The following is a 26,440-nucleotide window of genomic DNA, read 5'->3' on the forward strand; positions in this document are numbered from 1 at the left end:
GATATACAGACAACAGGGGATCATAAAAGAAAGTGGTCAAAATATAACAGCGATAGCCAGGGAGGAATGTTCGGCATGTATACACTTTAATACACGAACAGCGGGGGCGGGGGGGGGGGCTAATACCTTAATATTGTATATTAGTATAATAAGGGTGTGCGACAATCGTAGATGTAAGAATACATTACGCTAACAAAACGACTAATTCTTCATCTTGACATAAGCTAAAACAAGACACAAATGGTAGCGTTAAGGTTAGTTATTGTTAAAATGTCACCCCTACACCCGAGGTGAAATTGGTTTCTCCCACCGTAGGTCTGTCCTGCAAATCAATGAAGCCCGTCAAACACACGGGGTTGGCCAATCCAAGTTGGAGCAATTTACAGAGGTTTCTGTTGCCGGATAGTCGACAACTATAAGGATATGTACATGACAAATATGCTCAGAATCGTATTTGTGCGTCGTTTACCGGTGTAAGGAGACATATGGGTGTAATTTCTATTTAAATGAGTAGTTGGAGGTATTTCGTTACAAACTGCGAGCCGCGTTAAAAAGAAGAAGAAGCTCGGACTGAGGATGATTTTTGCTAATACAGGCAACGCGCTGAGGACTCCGTATCGCAAACAGGTAAATATGCCTTTATTTACCAAAGTGTAACGTTAGAATATCACCGCCTCAAAGATGAATACATGGAAGTGGCGAAAAAAGAACGACATAAATCCCGAGAAAGTTAAATGGCGGTGTTAAAGGATATTAAAACTTACTCTGGGTTACACACAGTATAAAAAAACAAACGCTGCTGCTGCTGCTGCTCAGGCTGTGGTCCAGGTCGAGTAGCACCGAGGAGAACGACCCACCAGTACGTTGGGTTGCTTTTTAATCCTAATGTTACATTTATGTTGATCAAATGGCAAAATAAAAACAGGTTGAGCGCTGTTTTAACGCCTCAATCAGCTAATGTTGTGAATTAAAAGTCATTGAACCTCATGTCATCGGCTTTTCAACTAATCTACTTTGTTTACATGATATTATTCCTTCCAAAGTCAACATTTTGATAGGATTTACGTCATCTAACAATCTTTAAATGCAATAATGTTATGTGTTTGTTATTTAAATTCCATTTAATGTAATTCCATAACCCTCACATGAAATGAATGTGCACCATTCCCTTGCTCTGAAGTGGAATTGTCAAGTCTGCATGAGGAATTGTTTTATTACTATACTTTACATAGTTTGGTGGCATAGCTGAGAGGTCGGGACATAGTGTGTGTGGCCGTGTATTGTTCATGCTGTCATCTTGAGGCAGGAGCTCCATGGGCGAGGCCTCGGTTACTAGAAGGTCTTGTGTATCTCCAGCCTCGGATATGATGGTCTGAGTAGGTCTGGAACGGGCTGATAAGATATGGTCCCCCTCCACACAGGCCCGCATCTGAGCAGCCAGACAGGCATGGAAACAAAGTGCACTGTCAGGGCTACAGAAAGGGAAGTTGGTCTCACCTGAAGCCCTGAAAATGGAGGACAGTTCTGTGGTGGCCATTCTTCGTAATGACTCTCTCTCTTTGTCCACATATAGTAAGAGGTAGTGGCACATTCCTGTTCCATTCCACTGATTGTGTGTGAGTGTGTGCGGATGAGTGAGTGACTGTGTGTGATATGAACAGTGACTGGAATGCAGGTAATGCTTGTCTCGTTATTTAAAAGCAGGCTTTGTTATCTGACTAAGCTTTTTATTATTTAAAACATGCAATTCATAAATACATTACATCCTATATTGATTCCTGAGTTGAGGTCGAACTTGCAACAAAGAGATGGTGGAGATTTGAGTTTGTTGCTTTATTTCTCACCTTAAAACTGGAGTTTTTACTTTAGTTTCTGTTGTTTGTGTTGTATTCAGTAATGCGGTAAAGATGTAAATTGTTGTTGGAACATGGAATAGTGAGCTAAGGCCCCGGCTCTGTGCTCCTTAGGTTGAACTCATTCATCATCAAAAATTATGCTGTCAAGTCTTTTCGAAGATTTCTTATCTGGATTTGCTGAGAAACCGGCTCATTTATGATGACACACTGCTGTTGTGTGTATGTGTTTGAAAAGAAACCATATGACTGACAAAGATGCATATCAGAGGTCGAAAAGCCTTGTATGAGTTTGTTTCACGGTTTTTGCCTCATGAGATTCTAGGAAAATGGACCACATGAGGTCTTCTGATGTAAATGAAGCTGTCTTATGTCATATTTAAACCATTATCACTGCTCAATGTTTGTATGGAAATGATTTGTGTTGTTTTCCATTAAAAGCCAAACATTTCATGACCGCTGCTGTGACATCGCAAGCAGCTGTAGCTATTATTACTGCTGAAGTGTTTGCCTGATAATTGAGCGCATAAGAGGAGATGTTACATAGGGATGGTTTATTAAATACACCTCCAGGTTTTATATGGAGACACAGGCACAGAACCTGTGAGAGAGACCGGTTAGCTGGCAGCAGGCAGACAAAGTTCAGACATCTGCCACCAATCAGCCGGAATAAAGCAGGTCGAATGGGTTTGGCCGGGAAGGCACATGATCACAGGAGAAGATGGCATGCTTTACTGCTGGAGTCCAAAATCTGGTTGCTCAATCCTGTCAACATCTCATGCTTGGGATTCCTTCAGCTTCCTCTCTTGCGATTCCACGAAAGGGAGGGGAGGGAGGGCGAGAGGGGGGGCGGTAATCAGTGTCGGATACTAAAGAAGGGGAGGCGTCCTTGAAGGGAAAGCTGTCTGCAGAGCAACACATCTGTGTCCTTGTAAACACCGGGCTCAACGTTGCTCAATCAGTGGAGGCTGGATCTTATCCCTCCAATGGACAACAAGCCCTGTTTAGCTTTTGTCACATAAATTGTTATTCTCAGCCTTGGTAGTGAACTGAAACATGATTGGGCCATGAAAAATGCAATGCACATATTATTTTCCCTGCATGTTTTTAATCTCACAGCAGGAATGATGATTGTTTGGTTTGATTGGTCTTTGTAGCCATGAAGCAAAGAGCAGAATTCTACCTGGGGTCACTCGAGCAGAATGTAAAGCTAATCGTTAATGAGTGTTCAGGTCAAGAAGTGAGGCTCTACACCAGAGATCCAATTGTTTATGTTGATCTGGGAATAGGTCTGTCCACACTGAGGCTCTGGGTGTCACACTGATGTCAGAGCTACAGGCCCCTGTGGACCCTGATTGTGCTGACTGCCACACTGTGTGATTGCTCTGCAGATATGGATCACTGCAATGTGAACCATTAATCCTCACACTGGACAGAAACCCACTTGATACAAGTGATGGAGTGTCCGGAGAGTTAACCTTTTTTTTGGTTGTTATTTTTCATATATGACTGAATGACTTACTGTGGTTAGGTTTCACTTACTGACAGCAATTCAGACCTGAAGCATATGACTACCTCTCTCCAGATCCAGTAGGATTTGATGGCTTTATCTGGCAGAAGAAAACATCCTTTTTCAAATTCAGATCTGTAATGTTCTCTATCTGAATTCACACCACAGTCTGATGTGTTCAGCCCTGTGTTATGTTCAGAAGCTCCTACAGTGGAGGTCGGTACCATACAGGGTCAGTTGGCAAGAGATTAAGGATTTGAAGCAGAGAGAGCTGTGAGGTCCGCTAGAGTGACAACAAATGAGATCTGCTTTAACTTCACCTCTCACTGTAGCCAGCAGATCTGCTACATGAAAACCTGTGTGTGTGTGTGTGGTAGTCGGTCCAGAGACTACATCAGCGTGTCAATTTCACACCAAAAAGTGCAGATCTGTTTTCCACCCATCGTAGCAGTCAGCACCAAATTGTCCAGGTTTGTCAGTCCCTAACTTGGTCTCTTCCTCTTCTCCCTCCGTTCTCCAGCCACCTCTTCCTCCATCATCATACCCCATGGCTCCGCCCAGCCCGAGCACCAACAGCAGCACCAACAACAGCAGCAGCAGCAGCAGCACTGCAGGCTGGGAACAACTGAGCAAAACCAACCTCTACATCCGGGGCCTGTCCCCTTCAACCACAGACCATGACCTAGTCAAACTCTGTCAGCCGTGAGTACCGCTCGCCCTCTTATCACTATCATGCACTATTGATCAGCCATTGATTGTTGGACCTAGTTGTTTGGGGAGTCCTGTTCCAGCTAACAGTAGCGGCCACTTATCGACACACATGACATAATAATAGCACTAATAAGATGTGAAAATGCCCTACACACCTCCCACTACACGGTTAACGCTGTGAAGGATTTTTCTCTCAGTTTTGTTCGAGCTATTTAACATTAAGGACCATCTTTCTCTGTGAACTAGTGCTGACATTACTTGTGAAAGAGCCTGGACATGATTTTCTCCTAATTAGCTGAATTATGGGTGACTAATGGAGCTCTGTAGACTTGTCACAAAATTCTCAGTTTTTCAGCCCAGAGTGTGTTGGAATCTATCACATCATTTATATTCATGCATAACACATTAGCATAGCTTCAGTTGGGGGAAACGGGAGCTTTTCAGCGGGCTTAAATGCACTCATTTGGTGGCGCTGTTTAAAAATGGGAAGCGGGGAGGGTGTCTGCACGTTCAGCCGATGATCACACATCACAAAGCGTGCTTTTATTGACTCCACGCCGTTTAGTGACTTCCATGCTTAAAACAGGAAGCTGTGCAAACTAAAGTCAATACAGCCCAATAGAAACATGCTCTGTGACCCCTTTATCTGTAGAATATATAAAGACATGTCTGACGGCACTGCCAGCTTCCTGTTTTTGAAAATGAGTGTCATTATAGTTTTTGAGGCCTTTAAATCGTTGCCCTCATTGGAGAATGTTGGAAGAAGATACAGTTTATCTTTCAGCCTCCATAAAAGGGTTTAATGTGCAATCAGCTATGGACCCAAGGAGCAGAGTGAGCCAGCTCGGGTGAGGAGGAGAGGCCTCTGGTAATGTTTTGAGAATTTGACAAACATGGCAGCGTTTTTTGCAGGTAGGGCCACTTCATTTGAATACGAAACGAAAAAATTACACGGCATAGGATGAGGTCGGGCGACAGCATGAGAGGCACAGCGGCAGACAGTTCATACATCATGTGTCGGGGGATAAAGGAGAGATACTGTCAATGCTGCTCTCTTTCACTGCTCTCTTTGTGCTCTGAATGCTTTATATCTGCCAAAGCCCAAAGACCACCCTGCTGCCTCAGAGATCTCATTTTCTTTGCTTTCGCAGTCTCGGCTCCTCACAATGTTATATTGACTTTACCGCACAAAGCTTCTGATTCATTCTCTGACTTTTAAGAATTATTGAAAAGGGTCTCAGTAGTGACATACATATTTTATCGAAGCTTTAGTTGGATAAAGACAAATCTCAGTTGGCTTCCTTCTGATCTTAACGACGGAATATTCTGGAAGACTTCTGGGCCCCATAAATATTAACAATGGATACAATTTAATAATGGCCTCAGCTAGCTTTGTTTATGTGAGCAGGATGTTTTTCTTCTTCTTTATAGTTCAGACAGATCAATAGGCAGAACTTCAAATGGAAAATTGTAACTTTTCCTCTTAGTCATATTGTTTACTGTTATTGTTTTGAAAGCATTTGTGTAAAGTACATTTGAACAAAAGAGTAAGAAACTACTTCTGAAGACGAGTTCACAGTTACAATCTGACCATCTGTCCTCAATTTGACAGTGGTGTCACTCCAAAGCTGCTTTATCCTCATACTGTACGATTTAAGATTACAGTTCAGATGAAGGAAAGGTCATAGGTTCATGCTCTACTGCCCGGTTTCACAGTTGACCTAATCCTTGACTGCAGGGTTCATATAACATTTACAACGTCTCATGTACAGACACGGTAGTAGTCAAGGTCGTTTACCAACAGCTGGTGTGTTGAGGGAGTATACTAATAAAGCAAATGTTATTGTACTGAATGTTTTATGATCTTATAATGTTATGGTGCTGTTTGTGAGTCCTGGCTCTTTCAGCCTCTATTTAGTGAAATGGAAACGAGAGCTTTTGTTAGAGAAATTACCGCACAGACCCGAAACATTTATTTTCAGAAAGTCCTTATGGGGCTGCAGGGATCGATAGGCTCCTCTTACCATCACCCTCTCCATCTCATATTCTTGTTCTTGGGCTAAGGATGGAGAAGTGGTGCTCGGGGGCAAAAAGTGTGTGTGCTGGTGAATGAGGTGAATTTTGTATGCGGATGAGGGTGAGGCTTTGACGTGGTATAGTGGTTACAGATGATAACCCCAGTGTTTCCTATATAAACACCATGCTAGTCCTGCTGCTGTGCCAGGTGGCAGCAACAAGAAGAGACGATGATTGCCACCCAGCTGTTCCATGCTGCTGTTTTCTTGGACGTGAGGCGAAGTCACCACAGCAACCACGGAAACACTCGCCAAAACAGTGGAGTAGAAGTGTACAGGATTATCTAATCATGCCCAGTGAGCATTGCTTGTGATAGTACTTCCCTTTGAGTAGCAAACATTGAATTGAATATAAGAAATGTGTAAGATGATGCTGGCTTCATAGACTGTTGCTACAGCGACCCTGCTGTGCCTTGTTATCCTCAGTCAAGGCTGAATTATGCCTCTGTGTTGATATTGATTCAGTGGTTACACTGTATGGTATTGGAATTGATTGATAGTTCAGCATAGGATTTGCGTTGATTGCCATTGCGCTGTCACAACGTGAGATAAATGTGCCACGCATGAGAAGACGGTGCTGTACATTCATCATATCTGAGGTAATTGTATTCACATCCTCTCATTCATGTTGTGATACGAAGCAGAAATTACAGAAAGGAGGTTTGTGGTGGGAATGAGAATTTGTTTAAGGCATTACTGCACTCAACCTGATTCATGTGGTCCTCACTATGAGCAAATAAGCAACATGGTGGCTCTGTCAGAGTGGACAGGTGATGTTTTCATGATTTTATGATCACATATTTTGTTATCAGGGCAGTTTGTCAAATTGGAGTGAGTGGCTTTGTGACTATATGTAGAGTTTAGTGGTGATATTGATCTGAAGGTAATTACTGTAGCAGGGAACTGTACATACAGAGAACCAAAAGGTGGAGACCCAAGCATTGAGCCTTGTGGTACACCGTAGGAGAGGACAGCAGTGGAGAATGTACAGGTGTCAATCAGTGTGATTACATGCTCTTTAAGTTTGATATTTTGATATTATATTGCGTTTTAGGCAATAAATAGTTTTTGTTTTAATGTCACATATGCGCCTTAGTGCAATAGAAATTGGTATAAACTGAAGTTTGCCTAATCCCAGTAATAGACCTAGATCATGCAGTCATTGAGGGAGTGAGTGCATGTTAGTGTGCCTGTATATTTGTCTGTCACAGCAGCCATGCAAACACACAAGATAAACTGTGAATTGTCATCACTTGGCTTTTAGGTTGTGCTGTTAACCAATAGCCAAACACACACACCAGGTAATATCTGTGACCTTACCCAGAGGTTTATAATGCGTCACAGAAGAGTGTTGACTGCTCTCAGCTGTCTAACCAGCCACAGAGCCCAAGTTTCAGTTTAATATCTGGAGATTTGAAACGCTTACATGTGGTACCGACTGAACTATACCCACAAGCTCTCTCTATATATAACCATAATGTACAGTAAGATCATATGGAGATAACTGCAGCTCCCTGAAGAAAATGAGTAACATGACTATGATTCTCTTTCTCATATGTAATCATTGGCTCCTTCCCAACAACTGACTAAGCAGTCACACACACACACATTGTATCTGCCTGGGCTAACCTTCGTTTGGCTCACCTCATTAACTCAGGCTCAGTCATTTAGCCATCATAGTAATCAATTCAGTATTCTTTACTGTCACATTACTGCTGCTGGAAAGTGGAATTGTTGTACTTTACATGTAAAATGGATTTGAAATGGATCTTCACATACCTGACATAAATAAAATAGACTAAGTGTATGAATCCCACTGTGTGTGACTGATAAATATGTAAGGATTATGAATGCAGTGGTGACAGTTCAGAGTTTAGAGCAGTGTGAGGGTGAGGCTGTCCTTGAGCTGTGCTGGATCAGGTTTTAACACTCCACTAACTTTGGACTGCAGTTTGTTGGCCATTAACAAAAGCAGCCTTGGCACATTAGCAAGGTGGTGCCTGAGTAAAGCTCCCTTTACAAACTTTACAGGCTTTATGTAACATGTGTATAATAAAAGTGTTTTTGTTTGTCTAAAGGGATCGGCCTGGGTAACTTTGTGCTCGCTCGCTCGGTGGGGATTTACTGGTCCACATGGAAACCACTTCCTGTTTCTCATATTTCTGCGGTGATGTCATAGATTGCACAAGCTGTCCTCTTTGTCTTCTGTAACTGGCTCTGTTTAGGCCATAATCCTTCTGACAATACACTGCCTGTCTGCTCATCCCTTAGGTATGGCAAAATTGTATCAACAAAGGCCATCCTGGACAAGACTACAAACAAATGCAAAGGTGTGTAAAGTTGTATTTCCCTTTTTGCTTCTCCTTCTCCTGACGTTAATAAACACGGCTCCAAACCTCACTCAGACAGAATTGCCCAAAGCATCCAGTTTGACATATACCGCCTAACCCCCCTCGTCTTTCAGCAGCTATACATTTGTCTCAGAAAATCCGGCCAAGTCAGGAAGCAGACAGACAGGCTGCTGAAATGCTGTCACTCAGCTGGTGTTATTTTAAGCCTTTGACTGTGTCACTGCTGTGGGTTTGTCCTGGGAGGAAATAGCAGGTTCCTCTCTCTCTCTCGCTCTCGCTCTCGCTCTCTCTCTGAGCGACAGCACTGGCTCTTGTCCAGTCCTAGTAGACGGTCCAGCCGACTAAAGAGGGACCGGCCGATTCTACCTAGCACTGATGGGATTAAGAGAATGCTTTGTCACTCTCCTATGGATTGAACAGATGCCAGTTAATCAAAGGCTCTGGGTGAAAGGGGAGCCTGTTAAAGACCCTGTAAAGCTCTAACTGAATTTTAAATAGAACCCAGAGATGGCTTTAGAAATAACCTTGTGTGACCCAAACCTTTGTGAGATTAGATCAGCCACTGGAATACTTTAATCATTTATTTAACACAGAGTAGTGTTATTTCATAGAAGATAACAAATCTCACACTCAAACTCAAACTCGCCCTAGAAAAGGGTTGAGTTCTGTCCGGCAGCTTCAGTAAAAGCCAGCGACTGTTGGTTCACCCTGTTTGTCCCCCCAGAGGACAAAGAGCTGACCATCACCACTGGTATCTGCAGCCTCAGCGCTTTGCTGCCTCTACCTCCACACACACAAAAATACACTTGTGTATACACACACACACACACATTTGCTTACAGAAACACATTATATCAGCAAATAAACACACGTCACCACCATCATGCACACAATGTGGTGTCTGCCATTTTCTCTCTGCTGGCGGTAGCATGTTGTCTTAACTCTGGTGTGGCTCGGTCCCGCAGGATACGGCTTTGTGGACTTTGACAGCCCTGCTGCGGCACAGAAGGCTGTGACGGCCCTGAAGAACACTGGCGTTCAAGCTCAGATGGCAAAGGTGAGGATTCATTTCAGCCTAATCCGTGTATCACATCCATACAATCCCTCAGTAACGCTGATTCTCCTCCATCTGGCTCGTCGGGCAACTAAAACCTAATCCTCCCGGTATTAAATGGCAACGCAGGAATCCTTGACTGCAGTGCATGTGCCCGCCTGCACTCAGTCTTAAGACCTCGCTGCTCTGAGCTTACTGAGCAGAAACTTAAAGGCGGTGTGTGCCATGTGTGTGTTTGGGTGTATTGGATAATGTGTTGGTGTTTGGTTAGCTATGTATATGTGCGTATTTCTGTGTGTGCATGCATATGGACATGTTTGACGGTCCCTAAAGGCATTATGTCAGTTGACAGATCCCAGCCAGGCTTTGGAAGCGTTCCAGATATGAATGCTGGCAGTGGGCAGACTCTGGGTGTGTTGCACCGCGCTGACAGCAGGGTGACGCACTCGAGAAGTTATCCGCACAGTGGATGTATATATATTTAAGCCCATCCTGCAGCACGCACTCGTCTGTCTGTCCCCTCCAAAGCACCTGAAACACATGTAGGGCCTCTGAGTGTACCACGCTTTTACATCTACGCCTTACAGTCAACACACAAGGCTTCAAACCCTGTGTCTGCCTGTCCAAAGAGACACCAGCACTGTTGTTGTAAGTCTGTGTGCTCTTCAGCAAGAATGACAGCGGACTGTGACCAGACCAGTTGGAGCCATCAAGTTGACGTAGACTGTCAAGTTCACCACATGTCAAGCTGACAGACAACTTTAAGCTTTCAGTACAAATCAGATAGGACTTAGTCTGTCCATGACATCATACAGTAGATCTGAAAATATAAAGTGTGTAGAGTTTAAAATAGGACTCCAATACATTCAGTCCAAGTAGATGGCACTCACCCACAGAAAGGAAGTAAGTAATTGTGTGTTGTCATGGCCACACACACACAGCATTGAAGTCAAAGTTAAAGTCAGGGAAGTTCCCATGCAGCAAAAAGCCCAAATTCTTTGGCCTGGTTTCCTTTTCTGCTGAACTGCAGAGCCTCTTGACGTGCCACTGTGCAACCACTTAGCATTGGTAATTAAAATAGAACTGCTCCGAGAGGCAGGGCTAAGGTCAGTCTCTGCATTGTGCAAGGTAAATGCTCGTATAAAGTTAAACCTTTCAGTTGGCTGTCGAGGCTTGTTTGGGCTTAATGGTCTCTGGCACAAAGGTCCTTTTTCCTGTTTTTTATCTGCCCAGGCACCATTCAAAAGGCTTTCCTCTATTATTATTTCAAAGGCAGGTGGGTGGGGAGTGGGAAGATAAGAACTCCCCTCCTCTCCACCTCGTGTTATTCCACTGAGGGCAGATCTTCTGACATACTTCTTACTTTGAATCGGAGAATGGGAAAAGGACATTTACACATAATGCTTTTTTCTTTATCCTTTTTTCACTGTAACCAAGTTAGAGATGCTGTGTCTTTCACTCCTTCAAGCAATTACACTTAAATGGGTACAGTTGTCATCTTTACAGTATCATCCATATCTTTTTTTACGTTTATAGCTGACTTTATAAAGTATTAAATCAATAACAATATGTGAAAAGAGGAATTAGAAGAGGTTAATATACATTTCCAAATACTTAAAATGTTGTCTTATCAAGCTATTTGCTTATTTAAGTGTATATCACTGTTTCATATTTAGATGAAGCATCCTTTAATCAGATAGCCATCTTATCTGTAGATCCCATGGTCTCACAGCAGACTGTCATGGTCCCTCTCTCCATCAGTTGCCCCTCTCTGTCTCAGCTCTCCATCTGACAGCTCGCCTCAGTGGCAGTTAATGACTGACTGATTGGCTGGTGACCCCATTCAGCACAAACAGATGTCTTCATCCTGCTGCCAAAATTCTCTCACTGCGTCTCTCCGAGCTTCTGTCGACACACAGGAAGCGCGCGTGTTTGTCCTCCTTTAAATTCTCTCTCGGGTGATGACAGTCGGCCTTCAAGCCCTCTCTGCTTGACTTACTGCATTAAATACTCAGTCATTCACCTTTAGACTCTTTAAATAAGTCAGAATAATAAATGTACGTCAAGCTGCAATCAGGAATGTCAGATTTGAATAAATAAAGCAGTGATCATTTCACATTCATCCTTTCTTGCTTCATCTCTCTTGCTATAAGCCAGAATGTAACTATTTATAGTTGTGTCTGGAGCTGTGATGCTGGAAACATCTGTGTACCTTCACCTTCTGATTGAACACCTTCCTCTCTGCAGGCTGGGGATCATTCGTTGTCCCCTAATAGTAAATGTTGATTTTTCTGTCAGTGTATTACTTCAGTAATCCAATCCGTCCCTGCAGCCGGCTCTGAATGCAGCAGGACGCTGATGAATATTAATGGAGAGTGGCCGCTCCCCGGGGACTCGTAGCCTTGTCTTATATTTCTGCTGACACTGTTGAAATACAGGGAGAAATCAGCTGATGCCAGCCTCGTGTAGCTGTGGGCTGCATGCAAATTCAAATCTATTCATTCTGACCATTTAAGACCTTTAAAGCTCAGGGAATAAAACACAGGAACAAGCTGGGACCACTGAACTCTGTCAGGAGTGTGTGTGTATGTAGGGTTCCTTACCTCCGACTCTCTGTCTCTCACAGCAACAAGAACAAGACCCGACAAACCTCTACATCTCCAACTTACCTGTGTCCATGGACGAGCAGGAGCTGGAGAACATGTTGAAGCACTTTGGCCAGGTCATATCCACCCGCATCCTGAGGGACTGCAACGGATCCAGCAGAGGAGTGGGCTTTGCCAGGTCAGACACAAATGACTCGTGGTCCTCAAACCGTATTCCTAAATGCTTTTAATTGCACCACATATGGCAATTACACGCCATTTCCTTCATCACTGCATTAGATGTTAGCCACAAGTCTAATTATCCTCATTAAAGAGACATGTTGTGGGACACGGCTCCGCTCTGCACAGCAGTTTGGCTCTGTGTGTCACCGGATCAGATTTTGCGGGGGGAAACGTTAAAAGCCGGTAAAAGAGGAGAAATGCAAGCGAGGCGGCCTGTAATGTTCTCTTTACAACATAAAGCCACAGAGTTTATGGGAAAGGAACACTAACAACGCCACAGGAATGACAGACAGAAAGACATTTGCCTTTTTTCTCATCACAAAAATCCCAGAATGCAGTTATTTTTGTGAGGATATATAAAATGCGTAACCGACGGCCGTAGCTTTGTTGTTGTACGGACAAATTGTGGTTTATTTAGAGGAGCAGCTTCACTGTGTGTAGCATGACTTTGTGGTTACTGTGACTCCTCCAGCTGTGTTTGCATAGCCAGATATGAAAAACCTGAAAGGCAGGTTAGGCAAAGCACAAATGTCATCATCATTAAGTGTGTGTGTGTGTGTGTGTCTTGATTCCTTCATCATTGAGCCATTATTGTCTCATATGTACTTACCTGTCTGTGTGTTGTATTTCAGGATGGAGTCAACTGAGAAATGTGACGCAGTCATTTCACACTTCAATGGGAAGTTTATTAAGACGCCCCAAGGCCTCCCAGGTGAGATGAGAGTTACACACAGACGCTTATGTGCCAGGATGTTCATGTAGAGATTGATGTTGAAGTGATCGGGTTTGAACACGGCACTGATTTCATCACATAAGCAGATGAAGGTGGTATGGATGGAGCTCATGAACTGAAATAACACGGAGGTGCAGTGTGGATGGATGCAGTTATATAGGGAAGATAAAGTGGTCAGCCGGATGATCCTTGCTCCCAGCAGGAGCCTGTGTGTCTGCTGGTAAAGAGCTCCTATACACTGAGAGCTAAGTGGCAGAGCACAGGGGAATAAAATCGAGCGAGCGAGAGAGAGGGAGAGAGAGAGAGGGAGAGTGAGTGAGCGAGCTGTCTAGTGTGGCCTCCACTCCCACTCTAAGCTTTTTAATTGGATTATTAGACTGAAATAGTCTCAGCTGGCCTTGCCTACTTTAGGAGAGGGAGGAGATTACAGCACCACAGCTGCCAATTTCGATGTCTGTGTTCCCAGGCTGGCGAGCAAATGTGCCTTTGCAGGTTTCAGGGAGCGATACACTGCAGCGCGAGTCTGACAGACAGATAGTAGCGAAGTACGCACCCGTGTTTGATCAGAGAACCTCTCATCTCCCTCTCTCCCTGCAGCTCCCTCTGAACCCCTGCTGTGTAAGTTTGCCGATGGCGGACAGAGAAAGAGACAGAGCCAGAATAAATTTGTCCATAACGGTCGCACTTGGCCACGCGATGGTGACACCAGACTGGTAAGTGGTGGCCTCCCTCTCTGACAGGAGGCAGTCCATGCCCAATAACAAGAGAATACACACGATCTCAATGCATTCAGAGTGTGGTGAGATGATAATGTGGCATTCCTTTACCCCCCCCCCCCCCCCCTCCAGACTGGAATGACCCTCACATATGACCCCAGTGCAGCTGCTATGCAAAACGGGTAAGGCCGCAGAAATGTGTTGTATTCTGCCGTCTTTCCATTTCTTTCTTGCTTTGCTGAACACATTCTCCTCTCTGTGCACAGCTTCTTCCCACCGCCCTACAGTATTACCAACAGGATGATCGCTCAGACAGCCATGTCTCCTTACATCTCTCCAGTCTCCACATACCAGGTCTGGATCTTTCTCCCACACTGTGTATACAATACAATAACAATAATCAGACTGTAGTTTATTTGAAGACCAACAGAGGGGAGGGAGGGAGAGAAAGAAGGAAAACAAGGCAAGCTGAGATGAAAGAGAGAGGACATTGATGTTTGAAGGGTCAGGTCTCATGTTAAATAACTAGGAATCCATCATTTTGCTGTGAAATTGCAGCGGAGTAAAACTCAAACAGCTCAAATTTGTTCTTGAGTAGTTGTCTTTGATTAGTGAGTTAGTTTTAATCACGTCGCCTGAGGTTAGATGTTTGCCAAAGGGCACCCTGGCACGCTCTGCTGCTGTGCCGCTCTCAGTAGCATGTGAGCACTGTAAATATCCGGTGCCAGTGTGTTTACAGAGGCTGTTTGTGTGTGTTTGTGTGTTTTCCAGGTGCAGAACTCCTCCTGGATGCCTCATCAACCCTACATCATGCAGCACCCTGTAAGCCAAACCAAGCCTCTTCATCTTCTCACCACTCCCTCTTTCGCTTTCATTATGTATTTCTCTCCATTTCCTCTCGATGTTTATCTTTCACGCTTGTCGCTGAGCTGTTGTGTCAACAAACAACAAGGCACAATATGGAAGCCGAGCCATCTCAAACGTAAATTGAGAGTTTACAGAACGTAGAAACATCTGATGGAGGAGCGACAGAAAGCTGTAAATTTGACCGGCAGAATGTTTTACAACAGATGGGAGTGAACAGAGAGAAGTGTGTGTGTGTGTCTCGCTTTGAAAATTACTTGCTATAGATGCAAACACTGCTCCATGCATCAGGCAAGCCAGGGTCAGAACAGAAAACAGCAGCGCCCCCAAGTGGTGGCGTTAAATCTATCCATCCAGGATATTCTGCTTGAACTCAGCTTGTCATATCCTGTGTGTGTATCACCACTGAGCACACACACAACCCTGACCTACTGCCACTCTTCTCCCAGGGTGCTCTGATATCGCCCTCTATGGACCCCTCTATGTCACTGCAGCCCACCTCCATGATGGCCCCCCTGGCTCAGCAGATGAGTCACCTCTCCATGGGCAGCGCCGGGACGGTGAGAGAGAGCGCCGCATGAGGTCAGAGCAGGAGTGTGTGCTATAAAAAGTGGAATGTCTAACTCTTGAACGTGTTTTGTATTCATTGTGCAGTATGTGGCCGCCAACGCAGCTCTGCAAGGAGCCTACATGCCCCAGTATGCACACATGCAGACAACAGTTCCTGTAGAGGTCAGTGCAGCAGTGTCATCATGTTATGGTTTGGATTTAGGACATATTTATTATTTTGGTAATAACTATCACATTGTCTTCCAGGAAAATGGTGCACAGTCACAGGTGGAATCATCTGGCAATCATTCCCCATACTACCAACAAACCAAGTAGCGCCATGGTAACAACACCTGGACGTCAGAGGAAACAATCATGTCTTCTAATGCGTAGGACGCTAAGGGTTTCTCACTGTTTTGCACAGGTTCTGCAAAATTGTTTCCTTGTGTTTATAATGAGCGAAACTATTTTTGGTATCGGTTTCAGAAAGCGGCGGGTGAACACGTTTCACCGGGCCGACGTTCATGATAACAAAAAAGTTCTGAAAAAGTTTTATTTTCTTATATATATTAAAGAAAACACATTTTTTTTACTGAGGATTCCCGCGGGATACAAGAATCTGAAGGACGGTGTGAACAGTCGTTTAAAGTGCATGATGGTAAATATGTCTTTGTTAATATTTTCATGATTTTATTTGGGAGGATTTGTTTCTGGTGTTTTGTGCTTGCTGTGTGAGTGTTGCTATGGTGAAGTGTAATATGTGTTTTATTTTTCTTCTTCTTCTTGTAAAGTGATTTCTCTTAGTGCTCTAGATCGACCTTGCTGTCTGCTTTTTTTTAAAAAACATTATAAAAATGAATTTGCCTTAATGATTTTTATATTATAGCTGCAAACACAGAGGCAGAGAGGGAATCAGCTGTTAGGGCTTTACTCTCCACACAGATCATGACATCACACCTGACTGTGTTTTTACTTTGCCCCTCCCCCCCAGTAGTGAAATAGTGGACTTTTTCTTTTTCTTTTTTAGATGAAAACGTTTTGAATAAAATGACTCTACATCTGATTGATTTTAAATAGGATGTAATATTTATTCATTCGGAATGAGAGAGGCGTCTCCAGTTGAAATGTAGTGGAAATTTCCGTGAAAAGCTTTTGAATCTTGCTTTTATTTTGGATTGTTGTAGTGTAAAAAATGAACGTGGGAGGGGGAGGGGCTGGGAAAGGAGGGGGCGGGGCATCTGTGTTTTATTTGTTGGTCATTTTTTGGGTGAAGTTGTTGAAATTCACGTGTTTTGTTTTCTCTTTTTTTTTTTTTTTTACTTTTATTTGAAAAAGCTAATAAGGAATAACACGGACAAAAACTCGTGTGAGCCTTGTGCTGTGGCTGGAGAGGTTCAGTAAGTTTGCCCCCTTCGCTCTTTGATAGGAAACCAACACAAACGTGGCTCTTTGAATTCTTGTTGTCTTCACCAAAGATTGTGAGCTGGCACAGTGAGGAAACAGCGTCATTCTTCTCTTCACGCGGGATTTTAAGAGATTCTGTCGAGACGAGATTGCAGTCTGGACAATGTGCCTTTTTGTATCTTTACATTCAGTTGTCAGATTAGTACAGCGAGGACACACACACACACACACATACACAGTCACACACAGTCCCACACACACAGAGAGAAGCACGAACGAAAGGCCTGAAACCTGAAAAGTGCCACATCCAGATTAGAAATGACAACAAGATACTTACATTTACACAACGCTACAACAGGATTCTGGTCTGATGTGGCGTCACGCTGCAGATATTGATAAGGTCTTTGATCCTAGTGGAGTAACGCGGGCTTTTTGATGGAGACGTCTTCCTTTGAAGCCTGTGATTGGATCTGGTGGTCAGTCTGACCGGTTATCTACCTCAGATTTTACTTTCTCGTCTGTTTTCGGTCGGGTTAGCAGGAACTGCCCGCCCCTCTCAGACCAAACGCCACGCTCAGGAGCTGGCCGCATACAACTGTTTCCTTTCAGGTTGTTTTTGATACTTTTCCGATTTGTTTTTTTGTTTTTAATGATGTATTTTTGTTAGCGTGTTTGTCTCATGTTCAGAAATCAGTTTCATAGCTCCAGAAGAACCGCTGCTCTCATGGCGACATGCTCCACAGGCTGAGGTCGCGGTATTGATGGGATTGATACGTGCAAATGTCGTCGGCTCTTTTGGATCCAGACAGACGTGCAGCAGCGTTTCCTCTCTGGCGAGTGAAGCTACACATGCAAAGATGACATAGGAGAGGTTAGACTGTGAGGTCCGTGCTGCTAGTGGTGTCTGAACCGTGTGCCATAGAGTCAGGAGAGAGGTGCAACCAATACAAAAGCTCATAAGTAACCAACATGAACTGTCATTAAGTTATATGAAAAAGTAATAATTTATGAAGAGTTTTGTACAGACAGCTTGAGGAAGTAAAGAGATTTTCATAGAGCTAACTATATGAGAGATTTTTATTTTGTTTTACATGTGCCACATGTTTTCCAGTGGTGACTTGTACAGTTTAAAGACTCCTTCCTGTGTTTTTTTTTCTTTTTCTTTTGTAGTCTTTGTTAATGCCAAAGATCTTGTTTTGTTGTTTTCACAGTAGAATGTCACCTGAGGTTTATTTCTGTTCATTTCTTTGACATTTTTTGAATAAATACTTTAAAAACTATTTTTGTATGTTTATTCTTATAGACTGAAGAGTAGAATGTCTGTCATTAGAGCTCATACCTCCACCAAGCCTATACAGAATGTCTTATTCCCGTATTGTAATGTGTTGGACTAAAGAGAAAGAAATAACTATAACATAATATGATATTTTTCTCAGTAGATCACCACATTGCTTGCTGCAGAGTGGTTGCTGCTTGTTTCTGCCCCATTTGTTTCATGCAGCAATTCCATTCATGTCCTCACTGCACTGAACCAAACTGTCCCCACTGATATTCTATCAAAGGTTAAATGTCTTTTTTTGTGTAGTTTTTTTCTTCCTCATTGAGATTGGTTTTTAATTTCTGAAGTAATTAAAAAATATTTTCCAATTTTAGATGGCCTTAAAATAGAAAGTCTCCATCCTCCCCTGGATTGAGATTTGCACCAAAATATAATCAGTTCCTTTGTAGGTCACATCACATCGCTCTACTAATTTTAATCCAAATCTGTTCATGGCTTTCCCTGCTAACAAACAAACAAACAAGAAAGCCAACAGATGTACATAAAAACATAACCAGCTTGGCAGAAATAAAAGTGGGAAACAGAAATCTAACATATGTGTGTTCTTTCCCCAACAGCACAGCAGCTGATAAAGGTGACAGGTCAGAGGTCCATCATCATCATCATGATATATAATCCCAGTCTGTAAAGAGTTGTTATAAGTGAGGTATGGCACAGGGTGGGTGGGTTCGTGTGAACTACAGGCTGTCTGAAAGCAGGCCTCTCCACGGCAGATGGGTCCCCTCCATACCCTGCAGGGTGTTATGGCACCCTGCAGGGTATCGAGGGGACCCATCTGCCTGTAGGCTGTCTGTGGTTGGGCCACCTGCGCTTACAGGCAGAGCTGGAGCCTCTTCTTCCTCCTGTACAGCACCAGATCTCTCCCTGCAGCTCTCAACTCTCAGGTTAACTAACCTACATCTATATCACACAAACACAGACCTTATCATGCCATATATACATATACTGTACTACTGATTAGATAAAGGTCCTGTTTGCCTCAATATGTTACATTTATCAACAACACTACCATATAATGCAACCCTGCAATAAAGTATTATTGTTATTATTATTAAACACCCTAATGTATAATGCAAAACCATGCAATGCTTGTAAGTTCTGTAGTACATATGTAACAAACATTGATGTTGTGCTCTCAGCCCCTCACTTACTGAATCTACCGATGATTCAACGCAAACATTGTTTACTTGGACTGAAATGAAATAAACATTTCCATGACGCCAAAAGTATTCCGCTTACAGCGCCATCTAGATGTTCCAAATGTGAACAAAAATATATTTTTGGTATGTTTGGGATGAAAAATTAGGCAGAAATTATTTGTGCGACAATGTGCATAATTTTATGAAAATCAACAAAAAAATGTTGACAATACATTTACAATTTCATCATTTAAATATATTTGCAGGCTAGATACGACTTATTACCACAATGTAAAGAGTGCGGTATGATCAATATATTGTACCTTTTTTTAATTATTTGTTTATTTTGTGGGATTGTGTTTTCACTGTTGGACTTTCATGTAGTAAACTGCAGAGCGACAAATGACAAATATCACAAATTCCATTTATATCCTTAATTTAAAAAAAGTAGACCTGGAAGTAACAGTAAGGACAGTTTGTTGGTATTATTAGGATTTAACGACATATTAAACAACACATTTCAACAACAAAACTTTATTTAAAGCATTACATCATAGTGTGTTTGTTATGGTGAAGTGCTTTGTGGAATGTTGGAACCTGGCAGCAGCAGCCTGCTGTCAGTGGGCGGGGCCAGGCTGCTGCTGCCAACACTCACCAAACTATTTTGCGTCTACATGATCCGGGCCGAGCGTCATGGAGCCTGTGAAGAAATTCCACTTTCCCGTCTCATTCCTGTGCTGTGTGTTTATGTTAAGCCTTCGGTTGCAGCCTGGCCAGGCGGCAGGTAAGGAACTAAACCGTATTTATTCAGTGTTTTCAGGTTTAGCTTCGTGTTCTGGCAGTTGGACGTGCCGCAGGTCCAGTCGCTCAATTCGCTCAACTCGGGTGTCGCAACGTAGCAGAGTGTCCGTGTAATCTAGTGACTTTTAGCCTGATTCGAGCGGTGGTGGTTTGTTGTGACGCAGATATTAAAAAGATCATTTAGTTATTTCTGCGAATGCCGTGTTTTTATTTAGTTTTTATTTAAACTTCAGTTATTTTGTATTTCGAAATGAATTTCATCCTGGGATTTGAAGTTAGTTGAGTGAAACGGCATTACCAACTCGGAATGACCAGGCAATAGCCAGGACAGCTTTCTTGCCCAATTTGGTGAATTTAGCGTTTTAGTTGAAACACGTCGCACAAATGAGCTTAAAAAACGGCACACCAACACAAATTGACATTACATTACATTGTAATAAGACTAAGTTACTTAATTATTGTAAAGTATTATTATTTGCTATTATACACCCCGTTTATCTACTGAAGACAACAGGTAAAACGCTTTGTTTTCGCCCCCCGCGAGCAGGCGCCAATGCGCGCAGAAGTCACCATGTAACACGGTCACTCTTTCATGCAATACATCTGGCTCCGTTTCTAGTTGGAAGTTTGTTTACGTAGACCACAACGACTAACAGCCATTATTCAGCTCGGCCTGTCATTGCGCCACAGCCCACTCTTCCCCCCAGGTCTCTGCACTGCGGCTCGTTTGACTGAGGTTAAGAACCGATCATGCAGATTTTGACGTAAAACGCAGAATTCTAATCAAATTAGAACTCCAACATCTGTGTGACACATGTTGATGAAAGTGACACATGCTCATTAGTGCACTGTAGATATCAGATGTAGTAATGTGATTAATATGCTCACCTGTGCATAATACCTCCAGAAAACAAAAACACCAGAGGCTCATTAAGGTTAGAAGAGACTTGAGGTCAGGGTGTTTCCATACAAATACCTGCAACAGATAAGAGCTGCAGCTTCACAGTGAGAGAGTATAAGAGTAACTGCGTGCACACACACACACACACACACACACACACACACACACACACCTCTTCCCCTCACCAGGATGTGGGACGGTTTGAACAGTTTGACAAACACAAAGACAAAATACACACATTGACACTTCTCCTGACGTTGTGCCTCTGCAGGGTTGTTTGCTCTCTACCCCTCTCCCCCCTCCCCTCTGTAAGTCCTTAAGCCGCCCGCAGAGTTTAGAACACAACACAGATGAAAATACAGAGCGATGAGGAAATGAGAGGAAAAGCAATCTGGGTCACTGAAGGTTTGGATGGATTTAATGATTAGAGAGGCAGAAAGCGTTTTTGCACTCTGCTGCTGTTAGACTCTGTGTTCCCAGTTGATCATTCATTCAGGTGTCGCCCTGTGTTTCCCCTCAGACTGCCCTGCAGACGGACGCACCTGGGTGCCTTTTGAGGACAGATGTTACCACTTTGTCCACGGAGAAGAAGACAAAATCAAACGTTACACCTTTGAAACAGCCAAAAGCTTCTGCCATGGCTTTGGTACGTTCTCCTCCTCCGACCGCCTTTATAAAGCCTCACGTTTCCTCCACATGTGCTTTAACTGTGTGTGCCCCCTCTCCTTTGCTCTCTCTAGAACTTCTCACCGTCCAGAGCGCTGCGGAGAACGACTTTGTCATTGAATATAGCCCGGCCGTGTGGAAGGGCAACGTCAACGTGTGGCTGGGAATGTATTATGACACAAACAGTGAGTAGCATGTGAGCGCTGGCCTTTGATACGGGCGGCACAGACCTCAGCAGGTTGGAATCTGACTCCTAATAATAGGAGTCAGAGAGTGCATACCTCCACCAAGGCAGAGGAGGCCTCCAGTTAGGATGATGGAGTTTAACAGACATGACAAACCTGCCCAGTTTCATTGAAATCTGTCCATTATGTTTTGATGAATCCCCCTGGCAGACAGAAATGAGGGCAAACATAACATCCTTGGTGAAGATCATGACTCTAGTCCAGTAAAACTCAAAGGATTTAGGCTCAGAAGTCTTGAAATATTTGAGTTGAAGTCTTCAGGATCAGTTGTGTGTGTGCTGCTGCTGCTTGTGCCTCAGGACTGAAAGAGTCGGAGAAGAGTTGAAGTTAAGTGTAGCGTTCTGATGCGTCTGTCAGGTGAGAACATGCGGTGGTTGGGGGAGGACGCGGTGGCGTACAGGAACTGGGACGACAGCTCGGTCTGGTCTGATCTGCTTCCCATGGACAGCTGCGCTGCTCTGCACAGCAGCACGGGGAAGTGGGAGAACGTCAGCTGCTCCGACGGCATGGAGAACGGGGTCGTCTGCGAGACCGCTCAGAGTAAGACGTTGGCTCCTCCCCTTTCTTAAACCCACTCATTGCGTCGCTCCACCGCAAGACTCAGGATTTGTTTTTTCCTTCAACAATCTCTTGTTTGCTTTTCAGAGTCGGCAGAGGAAAGCAAACGCAGTAAGTTCTGAGCTGTTACCCTCCGTTTCTCCGCTTGTTCCTCTGCGACGGCGTGTTTACAGCTCTGACCTTCCTCCCATTGTTCCTCGTCCTCCTCCCAGAGCCCAGCGCGCTGCTGTCCGCCCTCGTTATCCTGAGCGTCATCGCCATCGTGGGAATCTCTGCGGTGGTTTGGTTCGTCCACCAGAAGCACAACCCTGGCTCCGCCTTCTTCACCCCGTTTGAGTACCACCCTCCCTTCCAGCCGCTGAGGGCCGACCGCTCGTGCCTGGTGGAGGATGAGGAGACGGACAACATGCCGTAGGAGAGCAGAGAGCAGCTCAGCCTTCAACCATCAGCTTGTAGTCGGACTTTACAGTAAACCTTCATATCTGTACATTTCCTGCTCAGCGTCTCTGTGCCATGAGAGAGCCAAACTAACATCCGCTAAACGCCAAGGTCAGTGTTGCGTGTCATCAAATTGAATAACATGCCGATGAGCTGAGCTGAGTCTAGAGGAACATGCACCTGTAAATAGTTGATCCTGAATGAGTGCCAACCTAAAACATGGAGGCCTCAGCTGCCGTCCTGACTGATCTCCCATCATTCCCTCTGTTTGTGAGAAGAACAAAAGCACAACAAGAGCTGCAGAGACACAATCAATACAGATGATTCTTCTATGATTAGTTTTGTATTTTGATGTTAGCCAAAGAGTCGAAGGCCAAAGAGTCGTTAAGATTCCTAATGAAGTACAATTTTACCTTTTCTCTTCATGTCATGATACTGAAGCATGAGTGTGTTTCTGTGTGTGATGCTGGAGTTGCACTGTGTCGTTTCATCCAATCAGATCTGACTCAGCTGACACCTGGGGAAGCCGTTGTCATGGCGCCGCTCTTTAGCGACGCTCCCTTACTGGTGTGAGACATTTTCAAAGGTATGGAAGCTTTTGTGCAATACTGTATGTGAGATTCATTGAAATGGATCAGAGCCCTGGTGTGTGTGACCACCTGTTAAAAATGGACTGAAGTCGGGAGATTGAATACTTTGAATATTTATGAAAGCACAAACTTGTTGCCCTCGCAGCTTTGATTTGACCAAGAACTTAGAAAGAGAAATCATTGACCGTCTCCTCTTTGTGATCTTGTACATACATCCCTGCTACAAATACAGAACATGTGACTGTGTGTGTTTGGAAAGGATGCATTAAAACCAAATGTCCAAATGTCCCCTGTGTTCTTCTGATGTCTCAGCATGGAAGCAAGATGAAAAAGAAGTCAATACAAACGTTAGCAGGGAGTTTTCTTGCAATGCTGGTACAGAACTTTGAAACAATACACATCTAAGGACTCTGTGATCTAAAGAAGTCTTTAGAAATCTGTCTTCAGAAGCCAGGAGAGCTTTTAGTTCCTTTTTGTGTTTATTCAGCTAAACTATCCGTCTACAATCTGACAATCCCATTGCCTTTGTTTCCTCTCAAGCATCCCTTGTAATTCCTACATCTCACCACCAGATGGCAGCGTGAGTCACTTTTCTCTCCAATCGCTTCATGACATTACAGAGGATTCTTACAATCTAAATCAGTCAACGTTCATGTATTTGATTTAGCACCCTCTAGTGTTTAAAGTATTAAACTACAACCTCAACAAAGCAGTGTGCGCGTGCAGAATTCTGCTATTCACATCTCAGTCATTTATGCTATTTAATCATAAACTTATAAAACCAGAACAAGGCATTGCTAAAAAATATTCTTATATTTCTGTCTTTTCCAGAAATGAGATGAAAAGGATGCACAAACGACAGCAAAATGTATCATGGCAAAAATACGAGATTTATTTAGAAAGTAGGGAAATAAAAGCTCCCAAAATAACACTGTTTATTCCTTAAATACAAGTGTAGTAAATGTGTTAAATATCACTCCATGAAGGCATCGCGTGTTTCCCTGGATGAAGACATGATCGGCAATGTGGCTGAGCTTCACACTGAGAAGGTTTAGGCACAATTTAGGCACAAGCAGAAAGGTCAAACTGGTAGAGTGTGTGTATGTGTGTGAGTTAACGGTTACAAATCAAAAAACCAAACGAGCACCAAAGTGTTCTGGCGTCAATAAATACTAGGATTCCTGACGGCCCGATGCCTTCAGAGACGAAGACGCTGGTGTTGCTTTGAAGCTGAGGTCAGAGTCTGAAACGTGTCGTCCCTCTATTCGACCTTGAACTCTGAATCGACACGACCTTGTGGCTTCACGCCGGCTTGTAAACGCCACAAAATCAAACCCGTGTCATTGACAAAACTAAGGGAGCAAGTAAAATAATGACATAAATATATATTTATATATAAAATGTACCAGGATCCAAACCCAAAACCTTAGAACACAGAAAAGCTCTTTAGATTAAACTTTAGCAATTATTTCATCTTAATGTTAAAAAGAACAAAAATGTTACAAACAACTCTCTCTTAATGCTCCACTTCATTAATTACAAAACTTTAGACTGGACACATTCCAATTCTAATTCCCGCGTGTTTCATTTAGTCTGTCCAAGTTGAGGTGCGAGAAGAAGACGAAGAAGACGAAGAAGAGAGAGGAACGCGCAGAGACGTGGTCAGTGCATCAGGAAAAGGAGCTGTAGTGTTTCTGTGTGTTGTAATCTCACTTAAGGCGCAAGGAAAAGTTGAGAAACGTGAATTGGAATGCGTCCCTTGTCCGACAGGCTCAGCCACCGAAACCTGAGCTGCAGTTCTGCTAAATGTTCCCTTTGTTTTACAGCCACGTCTGCGCTGTGTGTGCGTGTGCGTGTGTGTGTGTGTGCAGGAGGGAGAGAGAGGCTCCGTCTTGCTGCTTGGTCTCGGCAACAACGATACAAATAAAAATGGAGGTATATGAAAAATAAAGGTTTTATATATAAAAACGGACAGATAAATATAAAATCATTGAACTAAAAAGAGGCAGGAACCCAGAGAGGAGATTAAAAAGAACACGGAGGAAAGACAAAGTAAAACTGTACGGCACAAACACACACACGCACGCACACACACACACGCATACACACTGCTGGTTGGTGAAGGGTTCTCCTGGGTGGTGTGTGTGACTTGCCACTGACACAGGGAGGACGGGAACGCGGCGGAATGTCATTGCTCCGATCCCGACGTCCTCACATGAAGCCAGAACTGAAAGACGGGAATGAGAAGATTGACGTCAGATTTACGTCCTGCGCTGACGGACGGAGTTAGGAGACGGATTGTCCCTCTTACTTCTTGCGGTCTTTGTCCTTCTTGCCGTTGGCCGTGAGGCTCTGCGCCTGCAGCAGCTGGGCGGCGGCTCGTCTCTTGCCAAAGGTGCTCTGGTCGTCCTCCAGGAGTCTCTTCTTATCGTCCAGGGTCGCTTTCTCATCGGCGTGGAGACGCTTCAGCTGCTCGAAGCGGCTCTGCAGCTGAGGGGTGGGCACGCACACACACACACACACACACACACACACACACACACACACACACACACACACACACACACACACACACACACACACACACACACACACACACACACACACACACACACACACACACACACACACACACACGATTTTAAAAGCACAAATAACTTCTTTGTTTTAAAAGAACATTACGCCGCTAATTAATAATTAGTTGCAATGTAATGACATCATCCAGTCTGTCAGCCAATCACACTAAAACCAAATTGGATGTGAAACGTTCGAGAGAAAGGATTTGGTTTTCCTGAGGCTTGCACCAACTTTGGTTTACTATCAAGTGAAAGTGGCAGGGGCGTGTGTGTGTGAGTGTGAATGAGTGTGTGTGTGTGTGTGTGTGTGTGTGTGTGTGTGTGTACCTCTCTCTCCGCCTCCTTCAGCTCAGCCTCCTTCTCTTTGACTCGCTGTACAAACATCTGTCTCATCTCGTCCTCTCTCCTCTGCAGCTCCACCAGGAACTCCTGACGCTTGGCCTCGTAGGTCTGCTGCAGGCTGCACACACACACAAACACACACATGCAGTCAGATGGGAGACACATGCCACTCACCTGTCATTCTGTGTGTGTGTGTG

The 26,440-nt window shown here is 43.8% G+C and overlaps 3 protein-coding genes across 3 annotated transcripts in view; 2 read left to right on the top strand and 1 right to left on the bottom strand.

The window, feature by feature from the left end:
* The first annotated feature begins 355 nt into the window (after positions 1–355).
* rbms1b (RNA binding motif, single stranded interacting protein 1b) lies at positions 356–17,632 on the top strand. Its single transcript, XM_076169951.1, has 13 exons — positions 356–627; positions 3,884–4,065; positions 8,421–8,479; positions 9,466–9,557; positions 12,181–12,338; positions 13,015–13,094; positions 13,713–13,828; positions 13,964–14,013; positions 14,098–14,185; positions 14,603–14,653; positions 15,145–15,255; positions 15,350–15,427; positions 15,512–17,632. Exons 1-13 carry the CDS (start codon positions 577–579, stop codon positions 15,578–15,580), a joined length of 1,185 nt encoding a protein of 394 aa, XP_076026066.1. The 5' UTR covers positions 356–576; the 3' UTR covers positions 15,581–17,632.
* Positions 17,633–19,758: 2,126 nt separating this feature from the next.
* Positions 19,759–23,613, top strand: cd302 (CD302 molecule). Its single transcript, XM_076170031.1, has 6 exons — positions 19,759–19,910; positions 21,349–21,474; positions 21,569–21,679; positions 22,097–22,279; positions 22,385–22,408; positions 22,510–23,613. The coding sequence occupies exons 1-6, from the start codon at positions 19,820–19,822 to the stop codon at positions 22,710–22,712; spliced, it is 738 nt and encodes a 245-aa protein (XP_076026146.1). The 5' UTR covers positions 19,759–19,819; the 3' UTR covers positions 22,713–23,613.
* A 581-nt stretch (positions 23,614–24,194) lies between these two features.
* Positions 24,195–26,440, bottom strand: part of septin10 (septin 10) — a 6,619-nt gene continuing 4,373 nt past the window's right edge. Inside the window, exons 8-10 of the mRNA XM_076170099.1 lie at positions 26,229–26,361; positions 25,637–25,815; positions 24,195–25,552 (exon numbers count right to left, since the gene is read on the bottom strand). Coding sequence (XP_076026214.1) covers positions 25,537–25,552; positions 25,637–25,815; positions 26,229–26,361 — 328 coding nt within the window. The 3' untranslated portion in view covers positions 24,195–25,536. The remainder of the gene's footprint in view (positions 25,553–25,636; positions 25,816–26,228; positions 26,362–26,440) is intronic.

This window comes from Genypterus blacodes, unplaced genomic scaffold (assembly GCF_046128005.1).
Source record: "Genypterus blacodes isolate CSIRO-AG114 ecotype Tasmania unplaced genomic scaffold, CSIRO-AGI_Gbla_v1 ptg000214l_1, whole genome shotgun sequence".
Classification (NCBI taxonomy): Eukaryota; Metazoa; Chordata; class Actinopteri; order Ophidiiformes; family Ophidiidae; genus Genypterus; species Genypterus blacodes.

What these genes read in the sequence shown, in the direction of transcription:
- rbms1b (XM_076169951.1), top strand. Translation starts at nt 577, where the DNA reads ATGATTTTTGCTAATACAGGCAACGCGCTGAGGACTCCGTATCGCAAA. An exon ending in GACGCCCCAAGGCCTCCCAG is followed by an intron (nt 13,095 to 13,712) that starts GTGAGATGAGAG and finishes CTCTCCCTGCAG; the next exon opens with CTCCCTCTGAACCCCTGCTG. An exon ending in CCATGGGCAGCGCCGGGACG is followed by an intron (nt 15,256 to 15,349) that starts GTGAGAGAGAGC and finishes TTCATTGTGCAG; the next exon opens with TATGTGGCCGCCAACGCAGC.
- cd302 (XM_076170031.1), top strand. Translation starts at nt 19,820, where the DNA reads ATGGAGCCTGTGAAGAAATTCCACTTTCCCGTCTCATTCCTGTGCTGT. An exon ending in AAGCTTCTGCCATGGCTTTG is followed by an intron (nt 21,475 to 21,568) that starts GTACGTTCTCCT and finishes TGCTCTCTCTAG; the next exon opens with AACTTCTCACCGTCCAGAGC. An exon ending in CGTCTGCGAGACCGCTCAGA is followed by an intron (nt 22,280 to 22,384) that starts GTAAGACGTTGG and finishes TTTGCTTTTCAG; the next exon opens with AGTCGGCAGAGGAAAGCAAA.